At 42.6% G+C, this 16,145-nt stretch overlaps 1 protein-coding gene across 2 annotated transcripts; it reads right to left on the bottom strand.

Annotated features, from left to right (window-relative positions):
- Positions 1–257: 257 nt before the first annotated feature.
- Positions 258–16,069, bottom strand: ANAPC16 (anaphase promoting complex subunit 16). Of its 2 annotated transcripts, none has more exons than XM_048858990.2 (4): positions 15,981–16,069; positions 12,776–12,930; positions 2,469–2,543; positions 258–1,083 (listed from the first exon to the last, which is right to left on the bottom strand). In XM_048858990.2, exons 2-4 carry the CDS (start codon positions 12,915–12,917, stop codon positions 968–970), a joined length of 333 nt encoding a protein of 110 aa, XP_048714947.1. In that variant the 5' UTR covers positions 12,918–12,930; positions 15,981–16,069; the 3' UTR covers positions 258–967. The 2 variants fall into 2 exon arrangements, with proteins under 2 accessions (XP_048714947.1, XP_048714948.1); XM_048858991.2 differs by lacking the exon at positions 15,981–16,069 and adding an exon at positions 15,883–15,963.
- Between the last annotated feature and the right edge of the window lie 76 nt (positions 16,070–16,145).

Raw genomic sequence — 16,145 nt, 5'->3', positions numbered from 1 at the left:
GGATTCTTTGAATAGGAGATGGAATTTTATAACCCTAGTAATATTGCTTTGCACTTTTGAGATATTTTAAAGGGATGGCCAGAGTAAGGCAAGGGGTATTTGGTTTTTTTTGGGAGATTCTTTTTAATTGGACTTAAGTTTGGAGGTATATTGCCATTATAACTATGGAGCTGGGTATATTGCTTGGGTCTTGTCCACAAAACAATTGATTTCGTTTCCTCACGTCCCCAAGCCTTAGAAAAGTTAAAGAAACAGACTTCAAACTCTTGAAATTTATTGGCCATAGAACAAACAGTTGTATACATTATGGTAAAGTAAGAGCAGATTTCGGTGTCTTGAGTCACCGCCTCTGCATTAAACAGCAGCTCCCTTCTCCTAATATTCTGTGTACAGTCAAAAAAGAAACATGCCAGCAGAGAGAAAAGACTCAGCAAAAACAAGGAGATCTAAATATAGAAATCAGTTAACATTTTCCCCTTCAGTTGGCCCCGCACAGTTCGTTATCACATTCTTCTTCAAAAAGAATCTTCTTCCATTCAGTGCCTTTGCCCTCCAGGATTTGGACTCAAAACAGCAAAGGTATCCAGGTCCTGAATGATTGATATTACCTGGCCAATTCAGGCACGTACACTCCATTGTGAGTAGAAATGATTGGGTTTTTTAAAATAACCTTCCCTTCCCCGTTAAACAAACAAGTTATTCTCCAAGTCTTTAAAACTTATGGTATTTCATAAGTTACAGAAATCAGGCCCTGCTGAATTACTACCAAATGTCTACACTGCAGAAGACTAAAAGGATTTGCAATTTTGTGGTTGCAACTTACTGGATACTATTACAGAGCCACCTGGTGTGGATTTAAAAAACATGATGCAGCTGGGAACACACTGATAAATGGCAGCGTATTTAAAAATCAATCCTGAGTGTTGTATATTTGTGTTGTCTTTCAACACCAGTGATCCCAAAGCTTTCAGCCTGAGGATGGAGTGAACCCCAGCAGCTGCTCTATTGGCTTGTACCTCCACTCATCTGCTTCCAGTTCTTCTACTAAACCAGCTAGTTTTTCCATCCGAGCAACTTGTTGATCTACAAGAAGTCCAAAGATAAACATTGTTTGCAACAGCATTTCACTTAAATCTTTTAATTAGATGTATTATCCTTTGCAGCAGGGATGTCCTTCCCTAATAATCCAGGCACTGGAAAACAGTTTTGCTCCACTGTGTCAGACTAGTCTGAACATTTAAAAAAAACATGTATTGATATTTTCCCTATAGAAGCAAAGACTTCATCAGATCATACAAGAGAACAGACTTCATTAACCTTCTTCAAGGACTAAAAATATATATGTCCAGCGTGGGACAGGAGGTCTATCTGTAACTCTCTGAACATACTGAGGCGCTAATGTGGATCAAAAACTGCAAGAGGGAAACACAAACTTATTAGTGTAAGAAGCCGAAAACAATGTGGGGCTATTTTCTTTAGCATAAATAACTGGAGGCCTTAAATGCAACTCACTGGTATTTCTCTGTACGTATATAACATAACGTTTGAATGTTGCAGCCAATCAATTCCAGAGAATGTTCTAGGCATCAATGGCCAGAACCCTACTGATCTGGGGGAAAACTGGAAAACTTAAAGGGGAGAAATTGGGGGATACCTGGAGACCCTGCCATCTGATTAGTACAGCCACAGATTCAAGTACCTCTTCTATAGAACAAACAATTGCTAGATGGCATAATAGTATCCCATCTCATCTCTGCTCATGCTCCCAGTAGACTTTACCATGTTGACAGCGTGAATGACTTATCTCCCACACCAATAATAATGGGGAGTATGGAGGTACACACAAAGTCCCTGACGTGGGGATGGGGAATAAGGAACACACAAAACCTCTGGCAGGGGGGAGAGATCAGGGGAGCCTGGTATGGGGAAAGGCGTTGCAGTGTAAATGCTTCGGCTGGAGCCTGGGACCTTCCCCCTCAAGGGGTCCAGGAGCTTGGGCTCCAGCCCGAGCCTGAACATTTACACCACAATTTTACAGCCCCTCAGCCCAAGCCCTGAAAACCTGATTCAGCTGACACAGGCCAGCCATAGGTGTTTAACTGCAGGGTAGACATGCTTAAGGCCAGAAAGTAAGTCTGTATTACAGCCAATTTGTAAGGTTTCTGCTCTCTGTTCAGACCTCACCGCTTGTGTGTACAGTACAGCATAGAGCAATGGAAAAATGAGGTTAGAAACGCTTATCTGCTCCCACCCCCACCGTGTGAATTTAATTCAATATTTGCATCACATTTGAAAAAGGACCTAACAATAGCCTCGCTTAGTGCTAATTCAGGAAGTTAATTTAAATAGCCATTCTGCTTTCTGTGGTTCACGGCACAGTATGTTGCTGGCCTTTGCTATATCCTCCTGCAGCTTCCACAGTAAACTTATAAACACGCTCACAAAACGTACAACACTTGAGTGCTTACCATGTTTCACTTGCTTTAATGTAGAGGCAACCTGATAGCTGAAAACGGATTCACAAAGGAATCTTTCTGAGCCATCTGTAAACAGAAGAGAGAGTGATTTAGTCTTTCCTAAGAGTTTTATGACTGAGAAGCTTTCTATAATTTTTATGTTCAGAATGTGCTTTTCCTCTGCTCACCTACTTTACCAGAATAGGACAGTGTCTAATGTGCAGCACTCTGGTCTGTGGGTCAGGAAGCCGTGGGTTGAAGTCCCACACCAGGGCTTTGACTTATACCCAGTGCTGACACGGAAATGGAGCACAGAGTGGGTGTGCTGCTGCACTGTTTGGTATCTTGGTACCCCTTTTGCCTGCTTCTCATGGTTGCTGTCAAGAGGGATGTGAAAGATGCTATGGCATTTTGATTAAAAGAAAATCTTGGTCTCTGTGCCAACAGTCTTTTCCTTAATAAAACAAACGTGAATAATCTACAGCCTGAGAACTGTTGCTGAGTTCATAAAAGTTGTTGCATTTGCCCACACAGTAATGGCTCTTAAGATCTAACTCTCATCTTTAGGAAGTCTTTTGAGAGAGAGTTCGAAAGGTGCTCCATAAAGCTCAAGTTTTCCCTATATTTCTGAAAATATAGCTAAAAATTAGTTGAGTAGCCTTTGTATGACAAATGACAATTTGCCTGTCCAAATACAAAATGACATAAAATTTCATCCTTTAAACTACGTTCGTTTATTGAAAGTGTAACAGAAGCACTGCGATTTCAGTTAAGATTTGAGTGTTCTGCAGTGCAATTACAGGACCAAATACTGTGTCAGTGCCAGAAAGTGCCCTGAAAAATGGTAGGAGAATCATAATTGAAGACACTGTAGAAACTCAGCTGTGGATGGCTTTTTGGAAAATTGTAGGGTGACTGACATGTGTTCATAATTGAGAATTACTCCTCGGCTGAGGGCAGTGCAGTGCAGTATAAAAATAAATGTTTAGCACAAATGGTTTGTAGAAGGTGTCTCAATTCACCATCTCTGCCTGAATGAAAAGGAAAGAGGCCGCCGTCTCCCTTTCTAGCTTTTAATTCATATTAGCACTACAGCATGCCACATCTCAGCCAGTCATGTGCACTTTTATCATATAGACAGCACAATGAAAGGAGACCAGGTTCTAGAGAGACGTAGTACTTGACACAATCTGTACTTAAAAAAAATATATATATATATATACAAACATATAAAAATATTAAATATAAATATAAAAATACAAACCTTAAAGCAAGCCATGGTCCATCAGCCTATCCATTACATATAGACCATATTGTCTTTGCTAAATGCAAATATAGATTCAATAAATCAGAAAAGGGATACCTACACTGGAGGAAAAAAAACTGGGCCTGATCCTGCAAAGTACAGAGTCCCACCGCTGTCAACTAGAGTTTAGAGTACACAACTCATAAGAGTGTCTTAAGCTCTTTAGTACCACCTTATCTCAAGCCTGACTGTGCATTATTGCCTAATATAAAAGGTCTTCTCAGAGAAAACAATAGTTATTGCCTCATTTGTATGTAAGCCTTGCTCTATCAACATCATGGTTTATTCTTCCATTAACTGATTCTACACCTGTAGGCAGGGCTTCCAGTTTACACCACTTTAAAATATTTTGTTCAGCAACTGAAAGGGCTATAATACATAGCCACTTCCCTAAGGATGATAAAATCTAATTATCTTCAAGTTCTGAGGTAGAAAAGAGTACATCTGGTGCCACAGACAGATTACTGAATATGTGGAACAACAGATAACCTTACAGTGGATTACAATTTCATGGTTAAGTGATACTTCCAGCATTTATTATTCTATATGCAACCCATTTAAAATAATTCCATTTTGTGTGTGCAAAATGTCATTCTAAAAAACTAAAGGAAAAGGAGTTACAATTCTATGGATCACTCCAGCTCTCCATCCACACAAAGAGAGAAGCTCTCATAAATACTGATTGCTAATATGTGTGGCTATTAGGATAAATAATACAGTTAAGACATTTATACACATTCTTTGCTAAATGAACTTTAAAACCAAAGGACAGAACTGTCCAAAGAAAACACATCTTTCTTCTGCCAGGCTATGTTCTTGTGCATCAACTAAGATGGCCAAGCATTAAAATATATCAATTTATTAACAACGTCCTTCACTATCTTGTCATGTCTTATTGCTTGTAATGTAGTACTTCAGTACCAGTTTTAAAAATGAGCGGCTAACTAAATCTGACAAGTTAAGTACAGATTTCCATTCTGAAATATCCCTACTAGCCAGGCTGCGGGAGGCATTCAGCTCAGAAATCAGCTTTCATTGACCTTTTGCAATTATTTCCCCCCCCAGGCCTACTTGGTACTTCATGGGTCACTGAAGAAATCCCAGAATGTGACACCACAAATATCAGAAACCTTATTGCAATCTATAATACTTGTATTATCACAGAATTGTCTGTACTGAGTTCTCCTAAGTCTAGAGTCTCGAGGACATGAATAGGCTGGAACTTTCCATATCACATTTAGCAAACTCTTCACAATAAACTAATGTTAAATCTGATCCTCTTAAAAAGGATGGAGATGCTCCAAACAGGAAGTCACTTATACATTACCAGATGGAAAAGCCAGGTTGAACTTAGTCCTCAACCTAATAAGTATGTAATAATTCTAGAAGAGTCTCTTCTGACAATGGGAGCTAATAATAAAGACATGTTAAGAAAAAGCATTTTATCCTTGTTCTTAAATATTGATGAGGGGTTGTCTACGTCACCAGACAAAGTCTGCAGTTAATTTTAACTAACTTATTTAGTTGTTTCAGAGTAACAGCCGTGTTAGTCTGTATTCGCAAAAAGAAAAGGAGTACTTGTGGCACCTTAGAGACTAACCAATTTATTTGAGCATGAGCTTTCGTGAGCTACAGCTCTGTAGCTCACGAAAGCTCATGCTCAAATAAATTGGTTAGTCTCTAAGGTGCCACAAGTACTCCTTTTCTTATTTAGTTGTGTGAACATGACAGGAGATACTTTCAAAGGCATCATACCTATCAAATACATAATTCTGGGTGTGACCTTCATTTTATTTCTTTCAGTTCATCCCACAAGGAGAAGAGTCAGCAGTTGCTGTATGCAGATTTCTAGCAAAACCTCTAACAAAGCTTAATAATAGTCTTCAATTTTGCATGTCACTTAATATTCAGACATCCTATTTTCCCCCTTCCCTTTTAATGCAAAACTCCCTCTCCCACGGCCTGAAAAATCCACTTGCCCAGGGACAGCAGAAAGCCAGATGTCTTGTCTGCGGATGACTCAAGTGCCTCTGCATGAAGCATTGTCAAGCTGCAGCACAATGAAAACTAAGTCTTTTCGGCCTCACTGCAGCTATTCAGAACCCAGTGGGTGGCAGTAAAACAGATTGGCAGTTCATTTCACTTTGCTGTTGCTTGAGAAACTGGGCAACAGCAGAGACAGACGACAAAGCAACGCAGTGAGTAAGAACTAAAAACCAACCTCAAGGTGGCATAGAGCAGTGTTTCTCAACCTTTTTGATACTAGGGACTGGCTTGCTGTCTTCCTAAACCATGTCAGGTAGATCTCAGGGACCGGTGCTAGTCCATGGACCGGTTATGGAGAACACTGGCATAGAGTACTGTAGCTCCCCACGGCAGCAGCCAGGAGGTCAGGGAAGAATAGGCTGGTAAAGATCCATCCACCTTCATAGTATTCAGGTCACTCGGGTGGAACAGAAATAAAATGCTCCTCCCTTCCAGAAACCAGAGGTGGAGGGGGGAAAAGGAGAGGATCCAATTTATTAGACACCTACAAGCTACTGGATGATACTAAAGCTTTAATCAAATTGCAGGGGCAGCACCACTGTAGAAGTCCCAGGATCTGAGCAGCACAGTAGTGGAGAGAAGTTGGCTTCTTACCTGGGCCTTGCCCCTAGACAGTAGGGCCCCTCATCTTTCATACCAAGCTTTGGCTAGTGGTTTAGTCCTGTTTACTAGGTGTCTTTTCTAGCTTTGTGTGTGATTGGATAGAAGTGAGTGGACATAAGTGGAGCAGGCCGGAAAGATTGATTGAATAAGCACAGAGAGAGAGCTGACCAGCAATATGGGGGGGGGAGAAAGAGAAAACACAATATGGTGAAACAAGACAAAGAAATGGACACTGAAGACATGTGCTAAGTTTATTAATAGAAAGTCAGATGAGTACACTATCTTAATCTTTTAAATTGCAGGGTTAGTGGTAGTACAGTATCCAGGGCCGGCCTTAGGGAAAATGGCACCTTGGGCGAATTTGCATTTTGGTGCCCCTGGCCCCCATGGGTTCCCCGGGCTCTCCTCCCTCCCTTCACCCCAAAGACCTGCTCCCCATCCTGTGCCCCAATCCCTGCACCCCCTTCATTCCCAACCCCTGCATCCCCCTCCTGCACCCATGTGGGGAAACTGACCTGAATGCAGGAAAGCAGCTGGCATTGCTGCTCGCTCCCCCACCCCCGGACTGCTGCTCCTCTGTCCCACACACCCCTAAGTGGCTGTGAGGGAGGGACCGAGCGAGGAGCAACATCAGGGCTCCCGGCATCCATGTCATTTTCCCCGCCTGGGCTGCCTCAGGAGAGGGCCTGAGAGCAGCAGCTCCTGATGCCGCACAGCACAGCACAGGTGAGGAAAGTGATCTGGATGCAGGGAGGGACCCCTAGTGTATGTGCTGGGGGGGACTGTATAAGGGAGACTGTGTAAGAGTGTGTGTGTGGGTAAAAACAGCTAACAAAAGCCAAAGCTGGCCAAAACACCAGCCATGTGCTGCTCCCACTAAAAGGGAACCATCACACTATCTCATCCTTCACATTTCTCATATGAACAACCAGGGCTTGAATTAAATTTTTATATGAAATTGGGGCAAATTTAAAAACTATTTAAAACATTTTAAAAATAAAAAATATGAAATTTTTTAAAATACATTTTAGTGTCATTATTCATACTAGTTTTGCTAGTCTTTTCCCCAAGTCGGAGGCATGGAGACTCGGATCAGGACCAGCTGTGCCTGCAAAAGACATCCCTCTCCAGACTGAACCCCCTGAACTGGACCAGACCCACATCCCTCCCTAGAACAGTAGCGCTGGTGGGGGGGATGGATCAGGGGCAACTGGGGGAGGTCCAATCTCCCCCCCGGGCACTGGTAGGGGGATGGGTCAGACGGTGCTGGATCTCCCCCAGGGGTGTTAGTGGGGGATGGGGTGAAGGGACTCCAGTTGTTCTGTGGGGCCTGGGCTGAGAGGGCTTATCTGGAGCAAGGGGCACCCACAGGTCGGGGTGTCCATCCACTGGGTGCCGGTGCTGCTTCCTGCCCAGCAGGGTCCAGGACCCTCATGTTTCCCAGCCTCTGCATTTGAATAATAGTGGGCGTGGGGCTGGGGCATGGGGCGGGAGCCCCATGCGCAGCACCCTCCCACCAGCGCTGCCCCAAGCCTGGCAGGGGCCCCGAGAGCCTAGGGAGGAGGCGGGGGCTGTGCCATGGGGGACCCCAGCAGTCCATGGCACATGGTAGCCAGAAACCCCCCGGTCTGCCACCGAGTCTCTCTCCCCCCTTGCTCGCTCCACCAAGTGGTATGAGCCTGGGGGGGCGGGGGGGGAAGGGCAGAGTAGAGCCCCAGCGGCTGCGGGGTCCTCTCTGCCCCCGTCATGAGCCCTCAGCTGGCGGCCAGCTGGCTGAGAAGAGGGAGGGGGCAGGGAGAAGGCAGTCCTGGGCCTGCCAGCCGAGAGGAGTGGGGTGGGAATGCTGTGCTGGGTGGAGAGGAACCAGCGCTGTGGCTGCTTGTCCACAGCGCACAAGTGGAGTGCCGAGCCAGCGCATGGCGTCCTCTTTGGCGGGCCACCCTGGCCGCCCACCCCAAAGGCCGGCCCTGACAGTATCTTTCACTCTGGTCAACAGAAGATGAGTGGAGTTTTTAAGCCTTGCCCACTGTCACTATTGGGAACTTTGCCTGAATAAAGGCTTAACAATAGGGCTCAAGGAAAATGAATTTCCTACAGACTGAATAGAAACCGAACATAGACTTTACCTGATTTATCTGATATGGCAGAATGTGATTATTCTGCATTACATCTTTTATTTATTTTTAATCATTTGTACAGAGCCTATCACTTAAGCAACTAGACTGTACTTACAGAAATGCTACAAATCCATAAACATGACATCACTCCTTTTTCAACTGATTTTAAGCAAATATTAAACTGGAAGCAAGCTAAGCAGAAGTTAGCTAATCTTCTGGCAATCCCTGGCTCACTCAGAGTTTAAACAATCAAATATATTAACTTCCCTCTATACCTTGCAATTTCCACAAGAATAATAATAACCCCATGCAGGTTAAAATTACTCATGTATCTTACAAGCATCTTAGAAATAAGGGAGTTCACAATATTGTCAATAACATATGACAAATAACATTATTTAAATCTGCTCTTGGTAGTACTACCAGTAAATCCAAAATCCCTTAGAGAATCCAAGGGTACATTATTTAAAAAAATTCTAAAACTACCTGAAAAAGATGTACAATTGGGCGACGTTTATGAATATTTTAACTGCTTTCTTTGAAAAAAAGGCCACCACATTATGCAGCCAGCACACTAACAACTGCATCCATTTGAAGAAAGAACGGTGTGGGATGTTATCTACGAAATTAAAAGCCTAAATTAAATGAAGCGTCCTGTAATGAGGATAGCATTAAACTGCTGCTGCCACTCAAAATAGATTAGTCACCATGTTATCAGGAACAGATCAACCGAAAGCTAAATCAAATAAATGTACCTTACCTCACATCCTAAAAGGCTCCTAAACTAAACAAGGGGAGAAAATTTTAAAGGTTGGGGCCTTTTGAGAACCTTGCCACCAGTCCTGGAAAATCCCATCCCAGGATGCACTTCTATTTAAAAGGGATGAATCAGAGGCTGATCTACTGTTTACCATTATCAGAATACCATTGTCATACTGGCTCATCTTCCAAGCCTCCTTTGCAATTAAAATGCCCTCTACTGTATTAGTGATGTGCTCAAATAAAAGGACATTAATGTTCATTATGTTTTATTTTAATACATATGCATCCCACCATGTCTTTCAAATGAAACACTGGTATTACCAGCCTACCTAGGCCCTTTAAGCCTACATACCAAAAATTCTATTCTCCTAGCTGAACCTTCTGAAGCAGAAAGAAAAGGAGTACTTGTGACACCTTAGAGACTAACCAATTTATTTGCGCATAAGCTTTCGTGAGCTACAACTCACTTCGAAGTGAGTTGTAGCTCACGAAAGCTTATGCGCAAATAAATTGGTTAGTCTCTAAGGTGCCACAAGTACTCCTTTTCTTTTTGCGAATACACACTAACACGGCTGTTACTCTGAAACCTGTCGTTCTGAAGCAGAGTCACCCATCAAGTCAGTAACTTGAAGTATTTCATAATTTTAATTTGTTTTGAGGGCTCATTAAGTTCTGTGAACAAGTCTTTAGTCAGAATTATTTCAAGTCTGGCATATAGACTAATGTCTACAAATCTTAATTAGTGATATGGCATAATATGTAATTAACTACAGTGCTATCAGTACCTAGCACATCAACTAACCTAAGTAGTATTAGGTGATGATTTACTTTTATCTAGTGCTTTTCATTCACAATTATACATACAGCTCCACTGAAAAGCAGTCACTTCCAAGGTAGAGGATTGTAACCGACACATAGCTCACTGCACAACAGCAAAGGGAGGGGAAATTCAGGCCACGATATTGAGGCAAACACCTGGGCTTACACAGTCTTGGCCCCTATTCTTACATGGTGTCCAATAAGAGCAGACAGATCTCAAAGACCCTCTTCTCCCTCAAGTAAACTGCATGGAATCGGTTTATTTACCCCAGAGAACAAAAGCCAGGAGTTGACCCTGTTTGGATTTTAATCTGTAGTTCCACAGAGTTTAGGTGATACTGATGCTTAGATCACCCAAACCACTGCTCCTCCAAACTACACTGAAAGAGCAGATCACGTCAGTGCCATAACTGACAATATTAATGCTGCTGTACAAATATAGGGAATTGACTTAAATGGGAGCAGCAGGAGACCCCTGTATTCTAATGAACATAACATACTGTGCTATACAAACCCCCCAGCGCTACAGAACTAAAAGCTATGAATTTCAATCACAGGCAAGTTGTGTTTCCCATAATCAACTGAAGGACCCTTTTGCCTGCCCTGGCACTCCTCCATTCTACAGCTAAAAAGTAAGGGGAAAAAGGCAGAAGGCAAATAGAAAAAACAACAGGGCAAGTAGAGGGCTGGTCAATTGAACAGTTTTATGTATTAAAACATAATGAACATTAACTTCGTTTCATCTGAGCACATCACAAATTATTCACCATTGTCAAATATTGTAAAATATTCCAGCAAGGATGATCTGATATAGGGGGTGGCCTATATTTTGGATTGTATCATGGTGCCATCTGTTAGCAAGTCTACTTAAATGTCTTCATCACTGTTGGGGAAGAAGGTGAACTAACTGAAAGCTGAGCATCCTGGTTGGCTCAAATCTTAAAGATATACATACAGTGTTGATTTTAATTTGTATACTAGGCCATTAATTTACATAGCAGCTTACAAAGGACATTAAGCAGGTTAAAAAACACAGTCCCTGCCCCAAAGAGCTTACAATCTAAACTGACTAGACAAACATACAGAAATTAACTCATAAGGGAGTGGGGAGGGAAAGGAAGATTCACAGTCATTGAACTGCCTCACCCAACACAAAGAGAATAGATTCATAGCCATTAAGCTGCTTGAAGAGTTGGCCTGCTGCCTACCTAGCATAAGTGCATTTTAAAATGACTTTTTTTCTTTTATAGTTGTTATATGTTTATTTCTGCTTAATTTCATTTTTCTTTTATTTTGTAACTGTTCAGTCTTGAATTATGTTCACATTTAAATGTTAACATAACATTGCTAAAAAGGTAATAGTAATTATTCTTTTTTTAGAACTTTAATTGTGTTTTGCATTTTTCTGAGTTAAAATAACTCAGATAAGTAACTTTTTTGTAATTAGGCATATGTATTTATCTCAGGCTAGGCCTATCGGAGAGCATAAAAATTTTACTTTTTTTTGTTATTGCTCTAATAAATTAGTGCCTTAAAATATTTGACCAGTCAACTGACCAATTATTTTTGAACCAGTCAAATGCCCAACACTAGGAAAATGGAAGCAGTTTTCTAACCTGCATATATCATAAGAGCACACGCTCATATCTAATTGGAGATTAGATCTAATTTATGATTAGATTTTAGACAAATGCAATGGCATTTCAGATACTCAAATGAAACATGTAAGGCCAAGTTCATCCCTGCTCTAACTCCACTGACTTCAATGGAGTAACCGCAGGGATGCTGAATAATGGGCAAATTCAATCTGAAAAGAGTCCCATAGGCCAGATCCATCTTTGTGCTACAGCCCCGTTGCATAAGGTAAGCTGGTGCAAAATGCCCATATGGCACGCATATACCCCTACCATTGGGCATGGCTCTGCCAGCTTTGTGCCACCTCTGCAAGTCCCCTTTCCCCTGCATGGGCCCAGGAAGGCACAGGATGGTGGAAGCAACCATCACAACTGCAGTGGCCCACTGAAGTAGGAGTGCAAGTTATCCTCAGTGCTACCCTAGTCTATGCTGCGGCCTAAACAGGCCATCTTGGTCCCTGAGTACTGGAGGCACAAGCTGCCTTGCCTTCTGTTTCTGCGCTGGCACGGCCACGAATCTGACCCTATGAACCTAAATAGAAGAGGATTTGCCAAAGAATAATATAACCCCATCAGACATCTCTATAGTAATTTTCAGTTATGAAACCAAAGAAGTAGCTAGCAAAAAGAAGCTGACAGAGTCATGCACTCAGTCTTTCCTGTCCCAACTGCTGCCTTGCTTTCTGTGAAGTCTGAGATTTTTGTTTTTATGGGTCTAAAATATCAGACTGTTTAAATAATTTTTTTGAACATATGAAGGAAAAACAATCCTATGCCATCTTAAAGTTTGAGATAAATAGGGGTAGATAATTTATCATAATTTTAGGAATAAAGGAAAGAAGATGGTGGCATGGATATTCTGAAAGCAGAGATAAACCTAGCATCTGCCTACTCAGATCTCCCTCCCTTTACAATTAGATCCTTTGGCTGCTTTGTGTCTAAAATGACATTAAGGATCCTAACTTTTTATATAGTCTGTAAACTGTATCAACAGTTGTTTATTGACAGCAAAATGTGAAACAGAGCAATCACCTTCTAACATTTCTCCAGCTCCTTTGGGGTACGTAAAGAGGGCTTTCCGTGGTGGGGCAAGTTCCGAAACACTGAACCCAGATCCAGTTACAGAGCTTCCACTGACTCCGCCAGCTGAAGAGGATGAAGAGGAGGCTGCCATTTCTCCCTTTAACCTGAAGGCAACAGAGAAAATGTTACCTTTTCCTTCTCTAACTTAATTTTTGCTAATTCAACACATCTTTTTGCCTACAGAGACCTGGGTTCAAATTAACTCACATTCATAGGTGAAAATTTGTTTGGCGATTCCTATCTTAGTCTTCCACATCTCAAGTTCACCACAGTACTTGGCATCATTGGTTGTCTGATTGCAGGGCGTTATAGATCACAAGTAAGGTCCACAGGGAGCAAGTTCAGTGGCTAAGGTTCTAGACCTTGGCATTATAAAACAAGTAACTGCATGGCTGAGAACTACTGGCCTCTATTAGCAAAAAGAAAAGGAGGACTTGTGGCACCTTAGGGACTAACCAATTTATCTGAGCATAAGCTTTCGTGAGCTACAGCTCACTTCATCGGATGCATACTGTGGAAAATACAGAAGATGTTTTTATACACACAGACCATGAAAAAATGGGTGTTTATCACTACAAAAGGTTTTCTCTCCTCCCACCAGTAACCCAGGAACCTATCTTTGCAACAAAGCCCACTGCCAACTGTGCCCACATATCTATTCAGGGGACACCATCACAGGGCCTAATAATATCAGCCACACTATCAGAGGCTCGTTCACCTGCACATCTACCAATGTGATATATGCCATCATGTGCCAGCAATGCCCCTCTGCAATGTACATTGGGCAAACTGGACAGTCTCTACGTAAAAGAATAAATGGACACAAATCAGATGTCAAGAATTATAATATTCATAAACCAGTCGGAGAACACTTCAATCTCTCTGGTCACTCAATTTCTGATCTCAAAGTGACTATCCTTCAACAAAAAAACTTCAAAAACAGACTCCAATGAGAGACTGCTGAATTGGAATTAATTTGCAAATTGGATACAATTAACTTAGGCTTGAATAGAGACTGGGAATGGTTGATTCATTATAAAAGTAACCTATTTCCCCTTGTTTATTCCTTTCCCACCCCCACTGTTCCTCAGACGTTCTTGTTAAACCCTGAATTTGTGCTGGATATGGCCCACCTTGATTATCATACACATTGTAAGGAGAGTGATCACTTTAGATAAGCTATTACCAGCAGGAGAGTGGGGTGGAGGGAGAGAAAACCTTTTGTAGTGATAAACACCCATTTTTTCATGGTCTGTGTGTATAAAAACATCTTCTGTATTTTCCACAGTATGCATCCGATGAAGTGAGCTGTAGCTCACGAAAGCTTATGCTCAAATAAATTGGTTAGTCTCTAAGGTGCCACAAGTACTCCTTTTCTTTTTGCGAATACAGACTAACACGGCTGTTACTCTGAAACCTGGCCTCTATTAGCTATCTTTTTCACTGAAAAAGTAAATATTTTCTAAGTGGAGCTCTGCACCCTAGGAAGAACTGATATTTGAGGGCCATAATGTGGCTATGTTCAAACTACAGCAGATTTCTTGCATGTATTTTAGTACAAAATGCAGTTCACAATTTTACCACTTGGTGGCACACAAAAATAAAAGAAAATTATGCTCAAATGCCTTGGCAAAATGGAAATATGAGTAGGATCAGAGTATGCATAACTAATTCAGTACAGATTTCAGAGTAGCAGCCCTGTTAATCTGCATCCACAAAAAGAAAAGGACTACTTGTGGCACCTTAGAGACTAACAAATTTATTTGAGCATAAGCTTTCGTGAGCTACATGAAGCGAGCTGTAGCTCACAAAAGCTTATGCTCAAATAAATTTGTTAGTCTCTAAGGTGCCACAAGTACTCCTTTTCTAATTCAGTACCGAGCATTAAACTCGATTCACCTTCTGAAGATTCTCTTCATGTTTGTGGGTGGTAGAAAAAAGTAAGTCTCACTCACCAGTTGTGCAAAAATCCCACAAAACATTCTGCTATAAAATCTAGAGAGCCACAAGACTGTACCCTCCTCACATCACTCCCTGTGTGAAGAAATGCTATGGTCTTTAAAAGGGTCTTGACTCCTCTGCTGCACTTTGCTCCTAAATGTGCGTTTTGTGTTTTATCTCTGTGTTTTTAAATTGCATTTGACAATAATAATGGTTGGGAATTCTTTTGGCAGTTTAGCAGTCTGCCACCTGATCACTTTAACTCCTCACACATACACCTCCCACCCTGCCTTTAACACTCACCTTCCTTATTCTTTCAGCATAACAGAACTGCTTAAATATATTTTGATAGGGCATTTGACCTTTATCCCTTTCCATTTGGACACTGAAGTGTCTTTTGTTTTTATTCCCCACTATAATTTCTCATCTATCCTCTAAATTTTTCTTTGGTGATGTCTACACTATGGGAACTATAGATCAGCTACAGAACCCAAGATGAACACTGTTGGGTTATAACTGTCTTCTCTCTCTTTCCCTAAGGCTACTGACTCCTTGCTTGTCCAGCCCATTATCCTTATAGGGCCTATACCATCCAAATTCTCTGTCACCTTCACTCACTTCCCTATTCATTACCAATTCAGAACTTCCCTCTTGAAACCCAGGAAAGCTGGATGTCAAGCTCAAGGCAGGAGCAATATATTCATCCACTCTGCGTACCAATTTAAAGTTACATTTTAGCTCAGCTTTTTGGGACTAGATGCGGATTCATCAGCAGTTCCAGGTTTTGAACACAAAGCTGGCTGCAGAGAAACTGTTCATGGTTGCATGGATCTAAGCCACGGTCCTCACAGGTATCTGAAAGCCATTTAGGAAGCTAGAAGAGTAAATATTTTGAGGGTCTGGGCCCAATCATATGGCGCAAAGAGCGTCTGAGAGGGGGAGGTGTCCCAGGGGAGCTCACCCCGCCCATACCGGAAGAATAACGGCGGCGGCGGCAGTTTCTACATGGCTACTGCGCACGCGCACGGACGGCTCGAGCAACACAGCGCATGCGCGGAGCAGCAACTCGCTGCTCTCGGGTGGGGCAGCGCTCTCCCGCTAAAACTACCACTTACCCCTCCCTACCCAACGGCGCCCCGGTGAGCGAGGTGGCTAGGACCGGGCCCAGATCGCCCCATCGCCCGCTCCGGCCGCCCTCACCCCGCTGCCTCACCTGGTGCCCGGCCGGCTTGGCGTGGCGAAGGCGGCCTGAGTGCGTGCGTGCTCGCGCTACATGTTGGGCGGGCGCGAGCACGCACGGCCCCGCCCCCTGCGGGGCGGGGTCCGCGAAGGAGCGGGCGGGGCCTGGAGCGGCTGGTGGGGCCTGGAGCGGGGGCCT

The sequence above is a fragment of the Caretta caretta genome, chromosome 7, assembly GCF_965140235.1.
Source record: "Caretta caretta isolate rCarCar2 chromosome 7, rCarCar1.hap1, whole genome shotgun sequence".
Classification (NCBI taxonomy): Eukaryota; Metazoa; Chordata; order Testudines; family Cheloniidae; genus Caretta; species Caretta caretta.
This window is presented reverse-complemented; position numbering and strand designations above follow the sequence as displayed.

Coding starts and splice junctions, on each gene's coding strand:
- ANAPC16 (XM_048858990.2), bottom strand. CDS start 12,917: ATGGCAGCCTCCTCTTCATCCTCTTCAGCTGGCGGAGTCAGTGGAAGC. Junction 2,544..12,775: donor AGCTGGAGAAATGTTAGAAG/GTGATTGCTCTG, acceptor TTCTGTTTACAG/ATGGCTCAGAAAGATTCCTT. Junction 1,084..2,468: donor ATTAAAGCAAGTGAAACATG/GTAAGCACTCAA, acceptor GACTTCTTGTAG/ATCAACAAGTTGCTCGGATG.